This window comes from Sapajus apella, unplaced genomic scaffold (genome assembly GCF_009761245.1).
Source record: "Sapajus apella isolate SASKATOON/1434 unplaced genomic scaffold, GSC_monkey_1.0 scaffold28, whole genome shotgun sequence".
NCBI classification, from domain to species: Eukaryota; Metazoa; Chordata; class Mammalia; order Primates; family Cebidae; genus Sapajus; species Sapajus apella.
Genome location: NW_022436968.1, coordinates 19,764,572 through 19,791,938, shown reverse-complemented (window position 1 = coordinate 19,791,938; position 27,367 = coordinate 19,764,572). Strand labels below are relative to the sequence as shown.

Here is a 27,367-nt window from a genome sequence, read left to right as displayed (position 1 = left end):
ATGCCACCATGCCCAGCTAATTTTTTTGTATTTAGTAGAGACGAGGTTTCACCATGTTAGTCAGGCTGGTCACAAAGTACTGATCTCAGGTGATTCACCAGCCTCGACCTCCCAAAGTGATGGGATTACATAAATGCCATTTTTTAAAACAAATGATAGCTACTGCAAGACATGTGAGATAAATGAAGCTACAAAAAATATCAATTGCATATATTACATGTACTAATCAGTATTTTTCACTGGGAAAAAAAACTCAGTAATAGTCTGAGGCTTCATAAATGTTCATACATTAAAAATGTGCAGGGCACAAGTCAGAGTCAGGGAAAACTGAAAACCAGAAAATGCAGAGATTTTTTTTTTTTTTTAAGATGGAGTCTTGCTCTGTAGCCCATGCTGGAGTGCAGCAGTGTGATCTTGGCTCACTGCAACCTCCACCTCCCTGGTTCAAGCAATTCCCCTGCCTCGGCCTCCTGAGTAGCTAGGAGTACAGGTGTGTGCTACCATGCCCAGCTAACTGTTGTATTTTTAGCAGAGATGGGTTTCACCATGTTGGCCAGGCTGGTCTCAAACTCCTGTCCTCAGGCAATCCACCTGCCTTGGACTCCCAAAGTGCTGGGATTACAGGCGTGAGCCACAGCGCCTGGCCAGAGAAGAATTTTAAATAGGCTTCCAGCCAATGAGATTATGAAACAAAAGAACATTAGTCATTTTTGCACATTCTTATAACTATACTGCCAAGGGGGGGAAAAAGGCACCAGCAGTGTGTGTGGGGGGAAGCATTCATGGCAATTATTTTTAGAGATTGTTCATATTTTACTTATAATTAGCCCAAAGTGGCAACCTATTAAAAATAAAACTATCTGTTCTGGGAACATAAGACCAATGAGAATCTGAATCACTGTTCCTTCAGTCAGCAAATCACAGCAACTTGCAAACATCAAAATTTAGAATAACCCTCAATATTTACAAAGATTTTAATCTATAATTAAAGCACATGTTTCTTAGGCTGCTTATTCAACTACATAAACAACAAACAAGAGCTCAAGAGCTTATACTGCTTTTCTGTAATAATGAATTCATAAATTTTAAAAAACCATTTTGATTATATTAGCCCTATTAGTACGAAATATCCTTTACATGATTCAATAATATTCTCTAGGAAACAAGGAAAGGAAAATAAAAAACTAAAAACCTCGAATTTTAAAAAGAAATATTTATCCTAACGCAGTTTAAAGAGCAACATGGAATCAAGTATCTCTCTTATATTTTGGGAAAGCAATTATTTAAAAGGAAGATCACTTTTTTTGCCTCTTTGCACTTATTCTTTCCATCAACATAGCCTCCTGAATTATCATCATTTAAATATTCCTTTCTTCACAGAAAGAATCAGGACCTGAAAATAATTAGACTGAATTCTCAGTGTCTCCTTGTATTAGCTTTATTAGCCACTCTTAACAAGTGGTTTCAAGTTTCACTACATGGAATTCATGCAAGCTCAGAGGGATGAAATGCATTCCAGGCAGAAAACCCTATACTGTACAGACTTTGTGGAAACACCTACTTAACCACAATACTTCTATGCTATTCCCAAACCTTGCTATAAATTAATTTTTCAACAATAGGTACAAAATGGAATGAGCATTTATATCTAATAATCCCATATTTTTATATTACTTATAAAGCACTATTCCCCACACAAATTTATTTGTAGACTTACGGTAAGATTTCCAAACAGGAGGTCTATATTCATCTGTATCTGAAAGAAAAAACATCAAATTAACATTACTGAATATTTAAATTTTAAATGAGACATTTTAATCACTAACTCATTTAATATATATTTGTTGAGATCTATTTGTTCTAGGCATTGTGCTAGGCACTAAGGGGCATTCGGGTTTTTTTTTTTTTTTTTTAAGTCTTGGTCCTTACTTAGTTGGAATACAATTTTACAAAGATGTTCAAAGAAAGTTACTGTATTTATTCAACTGCTTATCACATAAAAACATCAAGGTTAACTTTTACTGCTGGTACTCATTTTTTACTATCACTGAAGTAATGGTCAATAAAGACTTTGTTTCTTTGGGTTTAATGATTATTTCACTGAAAGGTCCCTAAAATTATTGAATTTTTCTTTTTCAAACTGACCAGATTAATAATTTTAATCACCCTAAAAGTTAAGCATTTCTATTATTTTCCACCATTACATTTAGGGGATTCCAATGTACTTGGATTTACTAATATGAAGAGAGAAGAACAGCAAGGTTCAGATCTCAGTCCTCATACATCCTGGACAATCAAAACCAGAAAATGAGAAACACTTCAATGGAAGAGAGTGTATCTAGGGAACCACAAGGAACACGAGGTGAACATCCGCTCTTCAAGTCCTTTTCCCCTCATGCTGCCTCAATGCAGATGTAGGAGACAGTATAAACAGGAAGTAGAAAGAGATGGAAATACAAACACATGAGGGAAGTGGAGTAATCAGAGAAAGGAGGAGCCAGTGTGGTCTGGCTCCTCATCAGTAAAGTATAGCTGGGAACTAACTTTGCCAGCCAAAACCTCTGCCTGCAAGACTATACAGCCAAGCCTGCAGAAACATTTTTTTGGTATAGAAAGGTATGGCCAGCCACATCACCTGGCTCTCTGCTGGCAACCAACATGAACCCATTAGGCAATCTGATCCTAAAATCTTGATTTGCAAGGAGACAAGAAAAATCCCTGGAAAGTTTATTGAGAAGACTAAACAAGTAGCTCAGGAAAAATGGTCCTAGACATAAGACATTTGGTCTCCAATCTGCAACCTTTAAACTGCAATCTCACACCTGGTTTATAATGTGTTATCATAAACCACACAAATACTTTTGAGATAAAGAGTTACAGCAAGATCACTAATAATGGGCATAAGAACATAAAATGGAAATTTTAAATCATATGGAAATTGCTTAGCAATCTGTAGGAGTGTTCAAATATGTCTTCTTCAAGAGAAATAAATAAAGGACATCCATATTAGTAAGGAGGAAGTCAAACTGTCACTGTTTGTTGATGACATGATCGCATACCTAGAAAACACTAAAGACTCATTCAAAAAGCTCCTAGAACTGGTAAATGAATTAAGCAAAGTTTCCAAAGTTAATGTACACATATCAGTAGCTTTGCTATACACCAACTGTAATTAAGCTGCGAATCAAGTCAAGAACTCAATCTTTTACAATAGCTGCAGCAACAACAACAACAACAAAAACTTAGGAATATACATAACCAAGGAGGTGAAAGACCTCTACAAGGAAAACTGCAAAACACTACTGAACTACTGAAAGAAATCACAAGTGACACAAACAAATGGAAACACATCCCACATTCATGGATGGGTACAATACTGCGAAAATGACCATACTGTCAAAAGCAATCTACAAAATCAATGCAACTCCCATCAAAATATCGCTATCATTCTTCACAGAACTAGAAAACACAATCCTAGATTTCATATAGAACCAAAAAAAGAGCCTGCACAGCAAAAGCAAGACTATGCAAAAAGAACAAATCTGGAGGCATTACATTACCCAACTTCATACTATAAGGCCATAATCACCAAAACAGCATGGTACTGGTATAAAAATAGGGATACAGACCAGTGAAACAGAATAGAGAACCCAGAAATAAAGCCAAATATTTACAGCCAACTGACCTTCAACAAAGCAAACAAGAACATTACGTGGGGAAAGGACACCCTATTCAACAAATGGTGCTAGGATAATTGGTAAGCCACACGTAGAAGAATGAAACTGGATCCTCATTTCTCACCCTATATAAAAATCAATTCAAGATGGACCGAAGATTTAAATCTAAGACCTGAAGACGATGTAAGTCAGGAACTCAAATCTACATAAAGAAAGGAAGAAGAGCATCAGAGAAGGAATAAATGATGGTAAAATGAAAAAAGCGAAAGCGCACACATAAATATGAATAACAGGCCGGGTGTGGTGGCTCATGCCTATAATCTCGGCACTTTGGGAGGCCAAGGTGGGTGGATCACCTGAGGTCAGGAGTTTGAGACCGGCCTGGCCAACATGATGAAACTCCATCTCTAATAAAAATATAAACATTAGCCAGTCATGGTGGCAGGTGCCTGTAATCCCAACTACTCAGGAGGCTGAAGCAGGGAGAATTGCTTGAACCCAGGGGGTGGATGCTGCAATGAGCTGAGATCACACCACTGCACTTCAGCCTGGGTGACAAAGTGAGACCCTGTCTCAAAAAAACAAAAAGAATGAATTACAGATTACATGAATAAATGAATAATAAAATACGGCAGCAAATACAGTCATTTCTCATTATTCACAGTAGTTATATGCTATGAAGTTACCTCAAACCATGAATTTAGCAGCAAATACTAAATCACTGCTCTTAGGGGCAACACAGGGTTAGGTTCCTGTGTGCCTCTGGTCAGAACATTTTCATCAACCATTAAATATATAACCTTGTTTTACATGCGTATCTCTTTAAAGACACCTTATTTAGTATATACTGTTGATTCATTAACACTGAACTCACAACAGCAGCACTGTAACTCATGCATGTATGAAGCTTATCTAACACATGCGTATTCCCCTGAAGATACATTACAGTCTTCTTACTCTTAGGAACACTGGAACACTGTCTACACAGCACTTCAGCACTAGTCTTGGGGACCATTTAAAATGGCAAAATCACTAACAACAACAACAAAAAAGCCCCACAAAGATGTAAAATAGTGTGGTCCTTAAAAGACCACAAAAAGAGGACTTGTTCACAGCATGAGAGCTGAAACAAGGTGGAGCACTGCCTTGCTTGGCCACAGCTGGGAACAGGTAGGTTATATGACTCAAATTTTTTACTGCTCTTTGATTATTTGCAAGTGACCACAAAAATGCCACAATGATTTATTTTAGGGTTACAAATAAATGTTAGAAAGGGGGCAAATTTCCAAGTATGGAATCCATGAATAATAAAGATTGGCTGTAAATAATAAACAATTATTTAGGAAAACAGCTTGCTCAGGTGAACCTACCCAGTGATAATAAAAAGTTAGCATAAAACACAACCTTAATGCAGTGATAGATACATACATATTTCCTCTGCTACCGGGTGTGTGTGTGTGTGTGTGTGTGTGTATGTGTGTGTACGCGCGCTGAGGGCTAATTATATTGAAGTTTGTCTTAATAAGTAAACCACAATTAATTCAATTATATTTTTAATACTAGAAAAAAATCTGCCTGTAAGCATTCAAGTCATGTTATTATTTTCTTGATCTTTTGCTGTTATTATAATTCAGTCCTAAAGAGTATGATGTGGAGTGAGTTTCCAGTTTATAACAGGACACTCATATTCCACATGTGTCTCCACTTCCTTGTACGGCTCCAAACCATAGAGGCAGCGACCAGGCACCTCTTGATCCACCATGGTGGGGCTAGGAAGGGAGGAAGCACTCAACCAGACTGGGACCCTATGTAGTAAATAATTTAATTTGTCTCAGAAGAGGTCTGGACTTTGTCTTCAACTCCTGGAGATAATATTTGTTTGCCTGGGGCTAGCCAGAGAGTAACATGGAACTTTGGGTCACTGGTATCCGCCAAAGAACCACATGGACAGTCAATCAATCATGCTTAGGCAATAAAGCCCCAATGAAAGCTCTGAACACTGAGGCCGGGAGAGCTTCTCTGGTTGGAAATATCCCATGTGGCTCATCAAACATAAATGCAGGAAGAAAACAGGGACATACTTGTAATCCCAGCTACTCTGGAGGCTGAGGCAGGAAGACTGCTTAAGCCCAGGAGTTCAAGAGCAACCTTGAACTTGGGCACCAAGGAAAGAAGGAAAGAAAGGGAAGGGATGGAGGGAGGGGGGAAGGAAGGACAGGAGGAGAGAAGGGAGCGAGGGAGGGAGGGTTGTCATGTGTGTTGACTCCAAGAAGAGAGGACAACGGAAGTTCTGTGTTTTGTAATTCTCCTGGAACCTGTCCTGTGTGCTTCTTCCCCTGGCTGATTTTAATATGTATTACCTTTCCCGGTAATAACTATGACTATAAGTACGGTAATGTTTAGTGAGTTCTGTTGAGTCCTACTAGTGAATTTTAGCCCATGAACGTGGTTGGGGAACTCCCCCAACCCAACTTGCAGAGGGAAGTCTTGGAGTCTTTGTAGGTGGGCCTAACTTCTCATGGACCCTGTGCAAAGTTGCACCCATGAGTAACAAGGGTCTCCCGGAGATCATTCTGACTTTGGAGAAGGTGAGAGAGAAAGGCTCATTCTCAGAGTCCTTTCTCTGAGAGCTGTGTACTTAGTGCTAGGTGGGGCTTTCTTAGGGAACATCAACCTTTACTTGCTGAGTGACTTTAGAAAATTTACTACCTTTCTGCATAATAATCTATTTATTTATAAAATAGAATAACAATATCATCTAAAATGGGAATAGTAACAACATAGGTTTGTTGTTGAGAATTAAATTAGATATCATCTATAAAGCACCTTGTACTTAGGAGGCCTTCAGTAAATAAGTACCCTCTCCTGCCTTCACCAAAAGTGATTTTGAGAACAGTATTACCATATTAGCCTCAAGCTAAATCATTAACAGCCATGTATTCTCTTCTTACTATTGTTAATGATTTCAGCCATGTATTCCCTTCTTACTCTTTCGGTCTTCTGTGTACACCCGCTCTGTTATAGAAGACATTATTCAAGATGCTACAGATCACAATCCTATGGCCAAACAAATTTAGTGTCTGGCAAAAAAAAAAAAAAATGCTAGGGAAAAGGTTTGTTTCTTTTAATATTAAAACAATTTTAATTAATGACACTTACGAGCACTGTTTGCTGGTGGAAGAATAAACTGGCATAACCTCTTTGGAGAGCAATCAGCTACATATACCATAAGCTTAACTGTGTAACAGGTATCTGTTAAGGCAGAGATTAGATGAGATGTCCTTAGAAGGAGAACATTTAAAAATTATGACAGCCTTTTTTAGGTTTGGGGGTAGAGACCTTAGATTGCTGGTGTGGATCCTTCTGCTGAAAAAAAAGCAGCTTGAATGTTCCTTTAGTTGACCAGTGGGTTGGTAGTTACCACTGTCCTTAGGACTCAGGGGCAAAGAGGACACTGGGAGGGGACAGCTGAATGGCTTAGGACAAAGTGCCTCAATCTCTTGATATGCAGAATTAGTTGCTAAAGGAAGGAAGACCAATTTTCTAGGACCCTAAATCTTCCTGGAAAGGAAGAAATATTACCCCAATCTTTGATTCCTGAGATTCAAAATTAAAGAGTCACGGAAGACACTCATAGCTCAAGCCAAGTCCCAATGGCAAGAAGAGGCAGAGACATTCCTGAAATAAAATGGTCCTGAAGAAGGAATAATTGAAACTGGTGATATAAGGTCACACAGAAAGCTTCTGCGTTCATCAGGAAGGACAGATTCTGGCACAGCCTAAGGTGGATGTTGGAAGTCTCTGACTCCCTAGTACACTAAATCCTGGAGTAAAAGAGAATGAACTTTGAAAGAACTACGATCTTGGCCTTCAACTGGGGTGACTGCTGTGACCTGGGCCACGGTCTGACCAGAAACAGGATCCTAGTGGCAGTTCAAGCAACTATTGCCAAACATTATGGGGCTGGTCTTAAATGCTGACAGAAAATGATGACAGGAAGGAAGAGCAATAGTGTAGTCAGTTCTCTTCCTGGCATTTGGAGGAGGATGGGATGACTCTGGGACTGGGAAAGCCTCCTGGGGCTCAAACTTGGAGGCAGAGACTATCTAAAAAGGAAGATACTGAATTTCCTGCTGATTAATAGAAAAAAATATGAGAGGATATTTGGCCCCTGAATTTATGTAACAGGCCATGCCAGTTCCCTCTGCATACCTTCTGAACCAGCAGTTCTATTTCTAAAAATTTACTGTAAAAAAATTAAGGATGTTAGAAAAATATTAATACAGATGAATATCACCACAATATTACTTTTAAGACTAAAAAAACTGTACTCAACCTAAATGATCAACAACTGAAAAGTGGCTTAATTAATTGTGATTAAGTATGATTAAGTATTCTAGTTTGACAATACCTGGATACATGAAAAGAACTTTACCTTTTAGTCTCTTAGAAAGTCTGTTCTCTGTTATCTAAAATATTTTAAATCTTATAAACCAGTGGCTGTCGATCTTTTTGGTCTCATAAATCTGGATTCTAAAGAGCTTTTAATATGTATTGATATTAGTCACATTAGAAGTTAAAACCTAGCTGGGCGTAGTTTTAATTCATGCCTGTAATGCCAGCACTTTGGGAGGCTGAGGCAGGAGGATCACTTGAGTACAAGAGTTTGAGACCAGCCTGGGCAACAAGTAAGACCTTTTCTACCAAAAAAAAATTAGGTGGTGAGTGACTGTGGTCCCAACTACATGGGAAACTAGGGTGGAAGGATCACTTGAGCCTAGGTAGTAGAGGCTGCAGTGAGCTGTGTTTGTGCCATTGCACACCACTCTGGGTGACAATGAGAAAAAGAGGGGAGGGAGGGAGGAAAAGAGAGAGGAAGGAACTTGAATCATATTTTTTGTTAATTTACTTAAAATAATAAGCCTTACATATTAACATTTTTATGAAAAATAACTATATTTTTCAGAATAAAAAAATGGTGTTACATTCTGCAAATCTCTTTAAAGACAGCTGGATTCCCATATCTGCATCTGTTGTTATATCATATGCCGTGTAGCTTCTAGAAGATTCAACTAGATACTTGCAAGAGAATGTGAGTGATTAAAATAAAATAATGTCTCAGTATTATTACAAAAATAGTCTTGACTTTGTGGAAATTCCCTCAGGAGTCCCTGGACCATACTTTGAGAATGAATGTTTTAAACTGTAATTTTCTTGGCATGTCTAGGATATGGGATAAAATGGGGTAATAAACATTTCATCTAATAGAAGAAATTCAAAAATTAAGAAGGGATAAAGGAGAAAATCATGTGTTCTTTCGGCAGAGAACAACAGCTTGTTCAAAGGAAGTTATCCAAGGCTAATATGCTGAAAATGTTTGGGACTGCCTTCAGCTGAAGGTCTCAAGAGCTCACAATACCTCTTTTTAATTCTGCCAGAAAATCCACCCAGACCCAGCATATGAACGTGTCAAACTCCATCAGTAGAATATGACAGAGAATGAGAAGCAGATAACCTATGACTCAAGAACAGCTGCTTAAAATATCTTTATCATGGCACAGCTGGGCACGGTGGCTCATGCCTGTAATCCCAGCACTTTGGGAGGCCCAGGAGGGCAGATCACCTGAGGTCAGGAGTTGGAGACCAGCCTGGCTAACATGGTGAAACACATTCTCTACTAAAAATACAAAAATTAGGCATGGTGGCATGCACCTATAATCCTAGCTACTTGGAAGGCTAAGGCAGGAGAATCGCTTGAACCAAGGAGGCAGAAGTTGCAGTGAGCCAAGACTGTGCTACTGCACTCCAAACTGGGCAACACAGTGAGACTCTGTCTCAAAATAATAATAATTATTATTATTAATATACACATCCTTATCATATGTATGATTATTTAAATTAAGTAAATACCCAGTTAAATCTATTAAAAGGTTTTCTCCATTGCCATGAAGTATCAGTAATGCTTTTCATATCTAATATAAAAGATAATTTTATAAAAATTTCAGTTATGTTGGCATACAGAAACGTTAAAATAATCAGAAAGTTTCACTCATTCAAAAATTATGCATGAAACGCCTTCTAAAGGTGAGGCAGTTACGAGGCAGGTCCAAATATAGTTTGTGCCTTCAATGGCAGTAACAAAAATATGATGGATATTATTTACACACAAGGTAATAAAGCAAGAGTAATACAGGTTTTACAAACCACTGTCTTATCTTAATGCCTGGCAATAACAGGTCTAATAATAATAATTATTATTTAATAATAAAAATAGTAAATATTTACTGAACTGATGAATGAATGGAAGGAAGGAAGGAATCACTTTTAGCCAGAATGTCAAGAAACACATACTAGAGGAAGTATTATCTGACAAGACCCTTAAAGGATAGATGGTTTTTAAAATAAAGGGGCTGTGAATAACAGGCAAAAGGACACTAAACAGAGGAGAACACGGTGAATAAGGGGGCAGAAACAAGAAAGTTCAATGAGTGTTTTGGGAACTACAAATAAGGCAGAGTGGCTGAAATAAAGACTTACTGAGGAAAGTTTGTGATTCAGACCCTGGAGGGAACCTGGGCTGAGATGTCAGGAGGCATCCATAAATAAAGCACTATGAGTTTTTCCTCTGCTTTATATGTTCTTCCAATTAAATACCCAGCTATTTGGGGACAGAGGAATGCTGTAGTCAGGTCCAACTCGCTTCTCAAGAGTCGGAGAAAGCAAGCCAGGCAGCCGGAAGGCCAAAGGCAGAAGACAACAAGCACAACTCAAGGAGCAGACTTACAAGAGCACAAAGTAATGAAATCAAAATCACAGATGGCAGCAAGGCCTGGGAAAGTGGAGAGACAGCTTCATGTCTAAGCTAGTTTCTGTATGAGACATTCTCCTCAAGACCTGATATAAAAACATAAACAAATTCATGAAAATGAAAGAAAAAGATGACATCAAAATAAGCCTAAGTTAATTTGCATGTATGGTACAACCTCGTAAGCGAATTTTTCAGTTTTTAATAAATGAAAGAAAAAATACGCCTGTGTATACGTATGTGTACTTATGGGGGGAGAGAGAGGATGAAAGAAGTTCTTTATGTTATTCTTCCTACACTGAGAGTAACAGTGGTGATCTCTAGATCAGCCTTTCTCCTCATCTAAAGCAAGCTTGGATAATGTTTCAAGTCACTGTTTTCTCAGTTCTCCCAAGTACGGGAGAGAGGAAGTATGTGCTTTCTGGAAGCACAGGAGAGAAGTTACCTTATTACATGTACTGGATGCCCTATGGTCTCAGGGTATTCTCTCCCAGAACCCGGAGGAGAAAGGCCTCTCTATTATACAACGAATATATTACATTTGTACTAACAGAGAACTATTCAAAACAAAAAAGTGTAAGTAATCTGTAAGATGAAGAAAACATGGAAACTGAATCAGACAGAAAAGTCCTCTTTAATAATCTCCACAGGAGGTTCTAATTGTTTTAGGTGGGCTCTTGAACTGCATGTTCTACCAGAGAAATCCCAGTCAGAGGCTTAGAAATCAACCATAGCCTTGTGACAAACTTATGCATAATAAAGCACCACATTCTTCTAAAGTCTTTGAATTCCCCTCAGAACCCCTGTGGAGGTCTTCATTTACCTCTTCTCCCTGTTCTAACTGAATTGTTGAATGTCAAGCATTTGTTATAGGGAATAAAAAACAGTTTCTTAATTAAATGTTCTTTCATTTTTGGTTAACTGCTAGAATTGCAAGTCAAGAAAATCTTTTCTAAGCTTATTTTTATATATTCTATCATGTTTATGAAAAGTAATTCCAATTTTTCTTTTTTAAACTCAAAGGTATACTTTTTTTTTTCAGCGTAATATTTTTTTTTTTTGGGACGGAGTTTCACTCTTGTTACCCAGGCTGGAGTGCAATGGCGCGATCTCGGCTCACCGCAACCTCCGCCTCCTGAGTTCAGGCAATTCTCCTGCCTCAGCCTCCTGAGTAGCTGGGACTACAGGCACGCGCCACCATGCCCAGCTAATTTTTTGTATTTTTTTTAGTAGAGACGGGGTTTCACCGTGCTGACCAGGATGGTCTCGATCTCTTGACCTCGTGATCCACCCGCCTCGGCCTCCCAAAGTGCTGGGATTACAGGCTTGAGCCACCGCGCCCGGCCAAAGGTATACATTTTAAGCAAGGTTTAGTGTTAAACTCATTGTTGCCATAATCTTTTATGCTGCTTTTTCTTTAAATATTAGTATTTTCAGGACACTCACTTTTCTTTAAATAATAAAAAAATTCAAGATATTTAACTGAGCCTTTAGGCAATGATTTTTAAAACCCCTAGTTAAATCAATCTTTGATATAATTTATAACATTATACTTATTTAGGAAGTACTCAAAAATATTCATTTACTGACAGAATTAAATTTACTTATAAATAGCCAAATGTCCTGGTTTCTTGGATTAATTTATAACATCTTATGACTGAATACAACTTCGTGTTCTCTCCAAATAGATCCTACTTACATCCACTACATCTGTAGAAGTTGTTAAAAATGACCTCTGAAAACAAAAATTATTTTTATTATATATTCTTTTTGTATCATTATATAATCTATATCTTATGCATTCTTTGGTTTAGGATAATATTCCTCTGGTGAAGTTTAAACCCGCTTAACATTTTACTTTTAAGGTTAAACACTTCATTCTAGAACAGACTGGAATATTAAATTTAAGCTGTTTATCGTTTTATGCTTAAACCAAAGACTTTTACAACTTTTAAACAATACAATGAATTCTCAAAAAAAAAAAAAAAAGAGACTACATTGCATTTTAACTGAGAGTTAGACAAATGACCCATGAACCCTCAAAAATTGTGATTTAGGTTTTAAAGCATATTAGCTTTGAACTGCCTTTGGTTTGAAAATTAACAATTTTGAATTGTATAAAAAGAATGACATTTACTGGCAAGAGAAAAGATCATTTCTTCCCTTTGAATGAAGAGTCACCTTTCAACCAACTGGTGAGATTTCCTGTACGGCTTTAATCCAAAAATGCAAGGCAATAATAATTAATCCCCACCTGTTGCTGTTCTGTTTCTGTGCAAAATTTAGACACACCAAAATAATGACATGCTTAAACTCTTATTTTACTGTAAAGTGACTTTTAAAAGAACAAGGGCATAAACAATAAACACCAAACACATAAGTACTAGAGTTAATATGTGTGTCACAAAGAAAACATCCACACTCTTTAATAAAGGAAGTTTCTTAGGAAACGAAAATTCACTGTAAAAATGAAAAGGCTCCTAATAACATATACAATTCTAAACCAATGAGGAATAAAAATGAGCCTTGCTAGGTTTCTAGGTATTTCACATCCTGACTAAATTTCTTTCCTAGAAGATGCTTCAAAACATGGAAAGAAGGCACTGCAACTAAGATAATTAAAATTCACCCTGCAAAGTCATGGCCAAATCAGGTCAGTTAAATTCACCCTTAGAAGCAACAAAGTCATTTAAAACTGTTCCAAGTTGAAAACTGATGTGTCATGATTCAACTCAGATAGAAATAAACTATATTTAAAACCAAAGACAATTATTTTTAATTCTTCAGAGAATAGTGACCCAGAACTGTTAATACAAAACACACATACACACTCTCTCTCTCTTCTGAAACTGTGCAACTACCAGTGCTCACATGTAACTTCATCAAAGATCTCCAGAAAAAAAATATTTTGCAAATGGAGTGCTCAATTCTTCACCATGGACCCACAGCCTGGACAAACAAAGCCTCCTAAATGAAATGTGAAGCAAACTTGGAAATCTCTCCTACTTAAAACTAAAGCTTGGTCTTTAATAAAAGACCTAAGCAAAGTTTCCTCTAATCAGCTTGGCAGACTAGCAAACAGATTACACAAAGTCCTTCTGCTTACTCAAATCTTTCACTATCTTGAAAACGAAAAGCTATACACAGGAAATGGGTCATTTAATTCAATCGGAAGGTAAAGCATGTCATTCTCAAACCTACTAATTCTTCTTCTAGACAAGTCAAATCTGATGTTTTCTCCTTAAAGAAGAGAACTTCTGATAATGTTTCTCCTAACATGTCGGCATATTTACAGAAAGTCCTCAGACAGGCCTATTTACCCACAGGATTTGCAAAAGGGAACCTCAAGATGACGTTTAAATCTTGTCAATCCTCTCAATAACATCTCAACATTCCCAACTGGCTCCCATTTGGATTTTGTTGGGTATGTTTCAAAAACTAACCTTTAAGAATACAATACATTTCCTGAAACCCACAGAAAACTCAACAATGACAATAAAGTAGATCTTTCTGCTTCTCTTCATCTCACATCTAAAATTAAAATGCAGCTGGGTGCAGGGTCTCACACTTGTAATCCCAGCACTTTGGGAGGCTGATGCAGGGATCACTTGAGCCCAAGAGTTTAAAACCAGCCTGGGCAATGTGGCAAAACCCTGTCTCTACAAAAAGTACAAAAATTAGTCAGGTGTAGTGGCAAGCATCTGTAGTCCCAGCTACTGGGGTAGGGGCAGAGGTGGCATGCAGGGAGGACTGCTTGAGCAGGAAGGTCAAGACTGCAGTGAGCCAAGATCACATCACTGTACTCTAGCCTGGGCAACTAAGTGAGATCCTGTCTAAAAATTTAAATTAAATTAAAATGCAATGAATTATTTCGTATGAAGTCCTTATAATTCATCCTTAAAAGAATATGCTATATGTTACGTATGTTTTAACACAATAAAATAATATGCTTGATGAACATTTTTTCCAATGTTCATGTTCCAATGTTTCCATTTTTCCAGTCCAACAACTTAGACTTTTAACCATTCATAGCACTTGAAGTTCCAGATATTAAATAATGTAACCATACAAACACTCTGCAGAATTCTTACTTTTTATAATTGCAAGTTCTGGAAAATAATCAAATATACTTTAGTGGAGATTTTGTCAGTTACTTTTCCAACTATAATTCAGTGTTCTCAGATATCCTCAACTCCTTCAGCAGATCCAGTATATAAGCTTCTTAATCTTTTCTTAAAAGAAAAATTGCAAACAATGTTTTTCTCCTTGTTATTATTCATCCTTTGGCACAAATTATTCCTCACCCATGCTTTTCCCATACTCCAACAGTTTTGTAGCACTGACCTACTTGGATTCTTGCCTTTGGAAAAGGAATTGATCATCATATTCCCTGGCCTAGGAGTATTTAAAGTAGTGTGTTTATTAGAATGTGCATTATTCTGCAATGCAGATTCACAGCATTTTCCAGTGATGAGAGACAAAATGTCGTTTTGCCAGCAAGCATTGAAATAGCAACCCTTCAAAGTCTTCCTTACATCCGTGTTTTCAAGCTTTATCAGAAGGACAGTTGCTCAGAAAATAAGAAAAACTAACATTTAAATGGGAAAAGAGAGATAAGGCTCCCATTACTAATATTCACATCAGAGGCAACAGAGATGGGAAAAGATCACAACATTCCTCATCTTACTTTGATCATTTCCAAATGCATTTCTTTTCAACTGGATGCCTCTGGGAAAACCACTCAGTCACTAAGAAACAAAAAAAGTAGATTCTGAGGAACACAGAGAGGTTTGCCTTAGATTATAAACTATAGAGCCAAATGTGGAACAAGGCAGTTCACAACTGTAAGGAAGAAAGCAAAATCAGACATGGAAGTAATACTGTGGCAACCACAAATGAGCAGAGTTGGATAATCCTAAAGCACGTTAACTATCCCAAAGTATAGTAAAACGCTTGGCATCTTTTAATTAACTATGCTTTTATGGCGTACACAACAGAATAGGCTGCCAAGATGCTAAAACTCTTTAGAAATGAGAACCTGTGTTCCAAATTGATAGGTACTTGTTTTTCTTCCTGAGAGCACAACCAGGACATGAAAGATCTAGGGCTGTGGTGTCTCTTGCTGAAACGTGCATACAACAAGGCCTAAAATGAATGTGTAATGAATGAACTGATTTAAGAAGTTTCAGCAGTGTAGGGATACGAGCAACTAACAAGTATAATACCAACAAAGGTCCATATTTTCTCAATTATAAAATCCAAATGCTTTAAAAAGTGAAATTATTTTTATGACACATTTGGCAGCAAATCCTGGTCTGATTTGAACGTCAAAGTATTTTAATAACTCTTTATAACTCATTCAGTGGCAAAAACCTCACCTGGTCAATGTGACAATATTTAGTCTTTATCTCATTGAGTGTGACCACTTATTTCATTGCAGAAATACTAATGTGATTACAGAGTAATGACTCAGACACTGCTGTATTATAAAATATACTGTATATATGTAAAATATTCTACCTTTCTAAAGTCTGAAAAATCCTGCATTCCATCACAAATCTGGTCCCCAGGGTTTTGGACAAGGGATGACAGACCTGTTACTGTTATTAATATTTATAGCTGATCACGTTAAAATGTAAGTCAGAACATGCCACTCTTCTGCTGCATTCTCTCCAATGGCTTCCTGTGTCACTCAGAATAAAAGCCAAACTCTTCACAACTGCCTAAAAGACTGCTATTTAAAGAGGACTATAACACTGGTATCATCTGGTCACTTGGAAATGCAAAAGTGCAGAACCCAACTCCCAACTACAAATCAGAGTCTGCATTTTCACAAGACCAAGTGATATGCATGCACACCAATTTTTCAGTAACATTAACCTACAAGACCCTTGGTGATCTGTCCCCACTAAGCCCCTGAGTTCATCTACTTCTTTTCCTCTCACTCACTCTTCTCCAGCCTCTTTGTTCCCCTGCCATTCATCAGACATATAAGACACACTTCCACCTAGCTGTTTCTTCAGTCTGGAATGTTCCTGCCCAGGTGTCTCTATAGTTTGCTCTGTCACCTACTTCCATTCTTTAGTGACGCCTTCCCTGCCATTTAAAAAGTTCAAAACTCCCTGACACTTCATATTCTCCTTTTTTTTCTACTTAGTACTTATTACTATCTAAAATACTATCAATTTTATATTGTTTGTTTCTCTACACCAGAAGGTAAGCTCAATGAGGGCAGGATTCTTTTGTCATCTGTTGTTCACACAGCTGTGTTCTTACTGCCTAGAACAGTAATTCTCAGTGTGGTCTATAAACACTTGTGGGTCACTGAGACCCTTTCAGGAGAGGTCCACAAAACCTAAACTGTTTTATGAGTAATCCTAAGAAGGATTTTGCTTTTTTCACTATATTGACATTTGTACTGGTGGCATAAAAACTATCTTGGGTAAAACGAAGCAGTAGCAATAAGGCTGTCATTGTATTCTTTACCAGTACACACTCTTAGTAAAAAGAAAAATTGTTTAACCTAGGAATGCCCTTGATGAAGCAGTTTTAAAAGTATTAGTTTTGTTAAATCTTGATCCTTAAGTACACATCTTTTGGACATTCTGTTAAAAAAGTGAGAAGTGTGCATAAGGCACATCTGTTGTATACCAAGTATGATGGCTGTCTTGAAGAAAAGCACATCTGAGATCATTAGGGTTGTGAGCTGAACTAGCTCAGTTTTCATAACGGCCATTTCACTTGAAAGAATGACTCACAAGCTGTGACTAACCAGACTTGGGTATTTAATAGGTATTTTCTCAAGAATAAGCAAAGTGAGCTTGCAACTCCAACAAAAATAACTAACAGTGTTTACTGTCAGTCACAAAAACGCAAGATTTCAAGTGAAAATAAGATTTTGAGGAAACCTGTATCCACTACCATGACCTTGATAGTTTGTTAATATTTAAAGACTTTTTCCATAAGATCAATGGTGACATTAAAGAACTTGATTCTAAGACATACTACATGATGAAATGTGTTAACATTCACAAGATTTACATAGTCAATGAACTAATGTTTTTGAAATGACAAACATATGATAATGTATCATGCATGGGTGAAAGATCCAGTCAAATACAAGATAGACCAGTGTATTTTAATGTAGCAGAGTAAAATGTCATTGATATGGTTTCAAAGTCTACGTTGCAACTGACCTTTAAGAAACCACCACTTGTCAAGTTTTAGTGTAGTATCAAAGTATCCATAACTATTTGAAAAGATTATCAAAACACTTCCCTTTTTTCCAGCTATATATCCGTATAAAGCCAGATTCTTTTCATATATCCCAAACAAAACAGTATTTTTCAAAAGATGACTGCACTGCAGATACAGAATCTAGTTCTCTCCTAAGCTAGACATTAAAGAGTTTATACAAATGTAAAATAATGACTTCTCTTACTACATTTTAAAATATAGTCAATTTTCATAAAATGTGTTATTTATGTTAACATGTAAAGAGCTTATGGCTGGGCGCGGTGGCTCAAGCCTGTAATCCCAGCACTTTGGGAGGCCGAGGCGGGTGGATCACAAGGTCAAGAGATCGAGACCATCCTGGTCAACATGGTGAAACCCCGTGTCTACTAAAAATACAAAAAATTAGCTGGGCATGGTGGCGCGTGCCTGTAATCCCAGCTACTCAGGAGGTTGAGGCAGGAGAATTGCCTGAACCCAGGAGGCGGAGGTTGCGGTGAGCCGAGATCGCGCCATTGCACTCCAGCCTGGGTAACAAGAGTGAAACTCCGTCTCAAAAAAAAAAAAAAAAAGAGCTTATGATTTTTTAATTGATAATTTTTAAAAAGTTCTCAATTTTAATTTCAAATAGCAACACATATAACCCACATAACAAATGCACCTAGAATTCCCAATGATGTTGCAGAATATAAATGGGTACTGAGATTTAAAAGTTTGAAAACCACTGACCTAAAACAATAACTAGAACACAATAGTAAATTATGTCGCACTGAACAATTACAATGTGCCAGTCTCTTGTTAAATGTTTTCATACTTATTTCATTTATGTCTCAAAACAATGCTTGAAGGTAAGTATTATTACTATTACCATTTTATGGATGAGAACATCAGTAATTGAGAGGGATCAAGGCACCTGTTTAAAGTCACATTGGAGCAGAGCCAGTCCTTGAACCACGATCATGTGCCTATAGATCTCATACTCCTAATTAAAATTGATAGTACAATAAAGGGATCCTAAGTTAGAAACAAGGCAAACAGTGCCATGCCAGATGACTACATCTAAAAATATTAAGGCAATAAGAAGGAGCCAAAATACAGAGCTAAATGAGTTGGGGATTGAAGAGAGATAACCGAAGCAAGCCCATATGAGCAGAAGACAGGGCCAGGACTTCTCAGAGGTAGATGCAGATGCTTGAGGAAATACTTCAAGTGTAGTCCACAATGGCCCAACAACTATCAGTAGGCTAAAGAATGAACAATAATAACCCTGAGACGTCTGGCTTCAAGCCCAGCTTCCAGGACAACAAGTTGGTATCCTCATGGTCAGGTTCATTCATGATGCTATTAAAGTCTTCTCCTTGCTGCTACTGGTTTCCCTGTAGCTCAAGCTTGAGTATAACCTTCAATGAAATGTTTAGGATGTTCTCTGGTTCCCATATCCAAAAAGAGTTGCCATCTCATTAAACCATCAAGTCCAAGAAGCATCTTCTCTTTGATCCATAGCAGAGTAATATCCTAATGCTTTATCACTCCAATAAGCTTAGTGACAAGAAGAGCACTTAACTGTCTGCATCTCTTGAAGGACTGTAAGGTCAAAAACAGTAATCCCTCACCCAATTTCAAATTTCCCCATGCTAAAAACTCCTGCTAGAATATGCAGACAGACTTTCTAAACTCTTGAAATTTACATTTCCTGTGATATTTAATCTATGAATCACTTTGTTGGGGATGATTAATAAGTAAGTGATCTAAGATTGGGAAGAAAAAAAGAAGGTGAAGTGGGTGGCAGAGCAGTAGTTGTAGTTTTAGTAATGCAGCATTCAGACAATGGAAGTTGGGGCAAAGAAAGCAAAGTGAGATCTTGGAACTGTCCTCATTCACTCTATTAGGAGGGAGAGAGGAAGGGAGGCCATAAAGTCAGGTTGATTCAGTGCCTAGGCTGAGTGTTACCACATAAGGAATTATGCTACACAACCCTATCAGGGAGAATGTTTGAAAAATTCTGACTCAGCTATGCATATGGAAGGTCAGAAATAGAAAATATAACCCCTAAGTATGCATAATATCTGCAACCATGGAAAAAGTGGATTTATTTATAAGCATAATCTCCAAATGTTAGATGAGGGAGATCCTGAGAAGTTTCTAATACAATCACTAATATTCTTTTTTTCTGATGTCCTATCCTCATTTTACATCAGTGAATAAAAAAGCAAATTAAGAGGGCTTTCATAGCTTTCCTAGTGACCCAGGATTACCCTAACACTGCTTTTGCCTTGAACCCTTCTGTTATTCAACCACAAATGCTTCCACACTGGGTCATCACAGTAAAAGTCTGAGGGTTAGAAAGAGAATGCCAGATAACAATGATTATGCTCACTGGTATTTTCCACAGTTGAATGGGCTATGATCCAATCCGCCTGTCTCCTTCCTACCATAACCCATGCTTCAACATGTGATATGCAGAACTATCATGACAACATTTTGCCAGATCATGAAACAGAAAACATACATATGAACACAGTTATTCAGTGTTTTAGATGCCACAGAGCACTGCAGTCTTCCTGATGATATCAGTGGACCAATTCAGGATGCTGGAAGCCTGGTCCCAAAACATGTTCTTCTCAGGAAGGGCAGAAACCTAGGCAGGACCTGACAAGATATAGACCGAGGCCAGGGAAACTCATGACTGAAAGTAAGTTCTGGAATATGTCTCTATGCACAAGCGAAACAAGGAAAGACAAAGTGATGAAGCAGCAGCAGCAGCAAAAGCATGCAAAAGATGAAGGATGCCTGGGCACTTCACTTCCGGGTGCTTAGGAGGAAGAAAAGTCACACATTTTCGGCCACGCTGATGTGAGTTTCAGGACTGACGACATGGACCTGCCTCACTTTGTGCTGCCAGCTTTGGCAGTGCGTGGCAGCGATTAGAAGTGTGGGTGCTGGAAGTTTGGAAACCTGCCTGTACTAGCACTTACTAATTCTGACTCTGCCCCTGGGCATGTCAGTTGGACAAATGAATATTAGCTATTGTTATTACTATTACCATTGAAAAAAAAAAAAAAAAAAACCTTTTAACCTCCTGAAGTACCTGACATTAAGGAAATTTCCAGAGAAAGAAAGAAAGATAGATATCACTGGAAAGCAGTATGAAGGAGTATGTGAGTTAAAGTAGTAGAAGGTATCTCTTCTATGAACATATGTAAACAGAATACCTAAAAGTCTCAAGATATCATACTTCAACGAATTTTCCAAAATACCCTTATTTAGAAGATACTACTTCTTTTTTTCCCGTTTCCACTCCAGGACTCAGAATACTGTGACGATGCCAAACATACTTTACATATGAAAAGTTATAGTCCAATAGGTTTACCAAAATGAAAAAGCGGATAATCTGTTTGTTTTTAAACATTCAAATAGAGTCTTCTTTTGTTTAACCCCAGGCTTGATGTGGATTTCTAATAAGCAATATTATTTGTTATTCAAAAAGCAGACTGAATGATTTATGTCACGCAGCTGTGAACAAGCATTTTGTTGAAAATACCGTCTGCATGCTTTACTGCACTAACATTGTTAGAATGCCCGCAAGGAAGCTGAATGCTAGGAATTGAAAAGCAAAGGTCATTGTCACTGGAAAATGAAGAGTTATCTGATTCAAACCCACATCAAGCACAGGCAAATAACAGCAATGAAAGAACATTTCCATGTGCTTTTATCAGTCTGTAAGAGAGAATTATGTATCTCGAATAAGACTTTTCAAATTCCTACAATATAACAAAAAATGAATTTTTACAGTTTACAGTGACAAGTTGTTTTCTCATAAATTTTTAAATATTGGTATACTCTTCAAAGTCAAGGCAACTATGCTGCTAGTAAATGTTTTCCTAGCACCAATAAAATGTTCACAAATAAGAGTAATCATAAACAAAGATAAATAAAATAAAGGTAAGAGTAATATACTTTTGTTCCTATCATTAATAAGCACGGAAACATGAGACTGGTTTCCTTCACACACGTAACATACATGAAATAATTTCAGAAAACTTGAATTCTCAGTATATATGCCTGTAACTGGAAAGAACATTCTCTTGATTTTCTGTAAACAGGCCATAAGAAATGATTTAAAAAAAACACACACAAAACAAATTAACACAAGCTAAACTGCCCACTGGGGTTAATTATTACAGCAATCTTGCCTAACAGACAAGGAAAATAATTTATGCATTTTATTGCTAAATGTAGCATTTTCTGAAAGCATAGGAAGTTCTAAGAAAACCCCTGGTGGCAAACAACTGCATATTATTAACTTCACCATTTTATTCCTCTACTGCTCAGCAGCAAAAAGCTGACACAATCATAATTAGGCTAAACTAATAATTTTAAAATACTGTACGTATTTATAGTATAAATGCAAGTAGTTCCTCTAAAAGGGACATGCACTGGAGGGAAATGGTTCTTTACATGTGTTTGAGAGCCAAATTTTCATTTCTTTGATTTTATTTAAATTTTTAAAATATCCAAGCCTACAAAAACATGGAAAGAATAGTACAAGAAATCAGTATTCTCTCATCTAAATTCACTTACTGTTAGTACTTTGTCCTATTTGTTCTCCCTTCTCTATATTATGCCCTCCCCAAGCACTTCAAAGTAAGTTGCAGGCATGCAACACTTTAAATCATTCATCACTTACCCACTAAAAAAACAAGACCCTTCTCCTACATAACCACAAAAACATTATCACACTCAAGAAACTAACCTTATGTGCCTAGAAAAGCAGTCATTACCATTTACCACCTAGGTCCATGAACTCTTAATTTTACATAAATTTTAGCTGGGCACGGTGGCTCACACCTGTAATCCCAGCACTTTGGGAGGCTGAGGTGGGCAGATTACCTGAGGTCAGGAGTTGAAGACCAGCCTGGCCAACATGGCAAAGCTCCGTCCTCTACTAAAAGTACAAAAATTATCTGGGCGTGGTGACACAGGCCTGTAAACCTAGCTACAGGGAGGCTGAGGCAGGAGAACTGCTTGAATCTGGGAGGTGGAGGTTGTAGCGAGCTGAGATTATACTACTGCACTCCAGCTTGGGTGAAATTTATATAAATCTGAAGTCATTTTATGAATGATTTACAGATGTAATAAAAGGATAGTGAAACACAGCATGGCAAAAAATTTAATAAAAATTTAAACAGGAAAGCCAAAATTTTATTTCATTTTTTAAAAATTTTGTTTTGAAGTTACATACCCAAAATGGGCAGCATTCTTTGAAGGCTCATCAACTAACTGATCAACAATTCTGTCACGTATGAACCTGAGATATACCCATTTCTATAAATACTGATTCCAGGCTTCAAATACATCTTGCTTATATAAAATAGATTCTAGTTTATCACTGCTTCTGGTTTTTTATTTATTTTTTGGGGATAGAGTCTAGCTCTGTCACTCAGGCTGGAGTGCAGTGGTGTGACCTCAGCTCACTGCAACGTCTGCCTCCTGGATTCAAGAGATTCTCCCACCTCAGCTTCCCAAGTAGCTGGGATCACAGGCGCCCACCACCAAGCCTGGCTAATTTTTTTTTTTTTTTAGACAGAGTCTCATTCTGTCACCAGGCTGGAGTGCAGTGGTACAATCTCAGCTCAGTGCAATCTCCACTCCTGGGTTCAAGCAATTCTCCTGCCTCGGCCTCCCAAGTAGCTGGGACTACAGGCGTGTGCCACCATGCCCAGCTAATGTTTTTGTATTTTCAGTAGAGATGGGGTTTACCATGTTGGCCAGGATGGTCTTGATCTCCTAACCTGGTGATCTGCCCGCCTCGGCCTCCCAAAGTGCTGGGATTACAGGTGTGAGCCACTGCATCTGGCCTAATTTTTTTGTATTTTTAGTAAAGGCAGGGTTTCATCATATTGGCCACGCTGGTCTTGAACTCCTGATCTCAGGTAATCCGCCTGTCTCGGCCTCCCAAAGTGCTGGATTACAAGCATGAGCCACTGCACCCGGCTGCTTCTGGTTCTTCTGCTTGCACTTGCCCTGTCAAAATGCAGTCAAGATTCCAGACTTCAAAAGCATCTTCATTAAGTTCTAGTTTATCATTACTTCTGGTTTTTCCTCTTGCACTTGCATCCTTCAAAACAGTATACCTTAAAGAACTCAGATGGCTCATAATTTTGTTGAAGAAAGGAGAGCCATCTTTGTTGCTCCATAATTGCGAGATATTTTCATTTTTAGATTTATAAAAATGAATTAAACTGATCAATCCAAGAAATTTGTTCATTTCTATATCACTTATTTCCTCCCAATCATTGTTATACACATACCTGTCATTGTCATTTGTCCACTAAATAACTGTATCAAGTATATTCTGGTGCACAAATATCATGAAAGATGAAAAAATACCGTCAATGTTCCTATTGGCAAATGGGATGGTCCAGCATCTTGCCACAACAAAATCCTTCCTGTTGAATGACTATATGAGTTTGAATACTATTTCTCCTTCTGTCCTTGGACATACTGTTCACTGTCAATTCTTCAGTTTGATGAAATTCATGTTAGACAAGTAGGCTGGCAAACCTCTGTGAAGTTTCAGAAAGTAGGTATTTTAGGCTGGCAAAATAAACCATCTCTGTCTCAACTACTCCCCTCTGCCTTTGTAGCAGAAAAGCAGCCATAGACGATATGTAAATGAGTGGGCATGGCTTCCCCAATAAAACTTTGGCCAGCTTGTCATCCCTAGACCTAGGATATCATCATCTGATAATTTATATTGACATTTCTTCTATATAATCAATTTAAACATTATCATTAGAGTCTAGAGTACCATTATGCGTTCATCTGATTTATCTAATAATTAGAAAAATCTTCCTCTGTCAAAGTATTTATGTTTGCCATTATGGGCCAAAATCAAACAATTACAAATTTTCAACTGTGTTTAACAAAGCGTGTTCAATGAAAATTTAACAAACAACAAAGATGTTATCTTCAGGCTTTTTTAATACCTTATTGAAGATGATGCAATACCTTGGGCAATGCAATAAGAAAACTGAAGGATGACAGAATTGGATCACATATTTCACAAATGCAGCATTCTTTTGTTTTATTTTTATGTTAGTCTTTTTACTTGTAGTATAATTGGAAGTAATTGATAAGCAATAAACAAATAATTCCTAGGATGATGGAGTAGCAAAATATTTCAGGATAAGATCACTTAAATCCCTTCATGAAGCTTACATTTCTAAAGCGACCCATGAGGTAATTGCAAGATATAATGACTTTTGGCTGGTCCAATGGTAGTGGGTTATCAGAATTTATTAACATCAGTGTCACTGAAGTTGATATATAACTCCCTACTGCTAAATTTGACTGGATTTAAAATGAATAAATAAATAAATAAAACATTTTAAAAATATAATGACTTTCATTCTATTAAAAATAGGTAAATTGTTCCTTTGTTCTGTGGAAGACCTCAAAGAAAAAATAAAATTAATGAAATGTCAAACCATATAAAGATTTAGAACTGTTCGAAAAAGAAACTCAAAAATTAATATTGGTCAAGAAGGACCCGGATGATACATTAAGGTTTAAACATATCATCAAGTATTTCCAATTATGTGAAAAACAATTCTTTTATTTTGTTCTTTGATCCAGGATCCAATCAAGGTTCATGCATTGCTTTCGGTTACTACGTCTCCTTAGTTAGTGTTCTTTAACCTAGAACATTTTCCACTCCTCTAGGTTTTAAAAACATCTTTCATGACAATGACATCTTTTTAAAAATCTGGACCAGCTGTCCTGTAAAATGTCTACATTCTGTATTTCTGTGATTATTTCCCCATGATTCAGATCAGGATCTGCTAGACAATTTGCAAGCCCCTTGTTCAAAACTTGCTAAAAATTTCAAAATGACGGTACAGGGCATTAAACGAAGAATGAAGTCCTTCTGCAGGTCGCATGCCAACGAAGCTGGCCCCGATTCAGGTTAAACATTTCTACAAACCAACTTACTACACAGGTGATGGTTATACTTTTCCTTGCATCACACTGAGAGACTAATCCATTTTGCAAATACTAATTTCAGGCTCCAAATGCATCTCTAATCAATTCTAGATTATTATTTCTTTTTCACTTACATTTGTCAAAATGCAATAAAGATTCTAGATTTTAAATATATCTTTAACAACTTCTGATAGTGTGAAATGTAGTTAATGATAATCATTTTAAACTGTTCTCAGCATGTTATCCTTCCTCCTTGCAGACTGACCAAACCAATAATAAAATGTTTTAAAAATGCCTTTGAAATCAAAATGATAGCCAGATGTTTAGTGACTGAAGAGAAAAAAAATCTAGATCACTATCGATCAGATAAAATCTTATTCATTCACTCCTTCATTTATCTATTCATCAAACATGTATTAAGTACCAACTAGGGCTCACTTGCACAGAAATAAACATGAGTAAAGCACAGTCTTTGTATTTGAGAATTCCATAGTTTAGGGTTGAAGAAAAACATTAAACAGTCACAATGCAGCACGAGAAATGCTAGACTAGGGTTACTAATGGATACCAGAAGGAGAGCCAATTTCAAGTCGTGGCATCATAATTTACTAAATTTTATGAACATTCAAGATATTTTACAGTGGAATTACAATGAAAGAAAGCATTTTGGAAATAAAAGTATTAAGTATTATAGGAAAATGAGAGGTATTATCCTCATCAACCACAATAACTTGTTTCTGGAATTTTTACATAGAATAATTATTCCATTTGATAAAATATTCATGAGCAATGGAAGGTTTTCTGGATTACACACTTATCTATTTTAAAAGAGGGAAAGATGAATTTACAAATACATGACTTAAGCCAGAATCTCAGTCCTCTATTTTCTTTCTCTACAGTCAACCCAGGAAACATGCTTATTGGCAGGCTCTGGTTATACGTAACCCAAGGGTAAAAGGCAATATTTAAGATATATACAGTATTAACATGGCATAGCTTTTTAGAACAATTTGATTCCAAAATTTGTAACTTAAGGATTTTTATATATACCATCTGACTCTTGCTTCTCTATAGGGGAAGGAGAAGTTGTTAAAGTCCTAAAAGTAGAACTGCTTCTGTAAAAAAAAATAGCTAGAACTGTTGGCATTTTTATGGTTATTAGAGTATTTTTTTTCCTCAAGTCCAAGTGAATAATAAAAGCCAATGCTTTGAGAATAAGAGAGGCTATTAATACTGACCAACACAACCTCTGCTATCTCTAATTCACCCAGGGAATTACTCATCAGCAAGGCTTACGAAAAAAATAGTTTTCACTCTAGAAACCAATGTTTGGGTTGCTTGCTTGTTTACTTGAAAACAAAAAACAAACAAAAAAAACCTCCGCAAACTCCCACATATCAGTTTAATTTCCTGCTATAATTGCATTTGATCAAGTATTTGGCATATAAACACTATATTTAGTTCTACTTCTTTGCCACTGTGAGTTCCCCAGAACATAAAAATACCCAGAATCCTGTTTATATATGTGAAAATTTTTAGCCTTTTTTCCCTTTTTAAAATTATGATTTTAAAACTGTTTTCAAATAGGAACATGCATTACTAATTAAAAACAATTCTTCAATTTCTAATTGAAGAATTAAGCTTAAAGTAAAATTGGAAGCACAAA

General features: G+C 36.9%; 1 protein-coding gene across 5 annotated transcripts in view; it reads right to left on the bottom strand.

Moving 5' to 3' along the window:
* The window catches only part of CHN1 (chimerin 1), a 194,544-nt gene that overhangs the window by 142,100 nt on the left and 25,077 nt on the right, over window positions 1–27,367 (bottom strand). For 4 of the 5 annotated variants that reach the window (XM_032292893.1, XM_032292895.1, XM_032292891.1 and 1 more), the window contains one exon: window positions 1,718–1,756. In XM_032292893.1, coding sequence (XP_032148784.1) covers window positions 1,718–1,756 — 39 coding nt within the window. Of the gene's footprint in view, window positions 1–1,717; window positions 1,757–3,163; window positions 3,167–4,415; window positions 4,421–27,367 lie in introns of those variants that run through there. The other variant, XM_032292896.1, reaches the window with a different exon arrangement.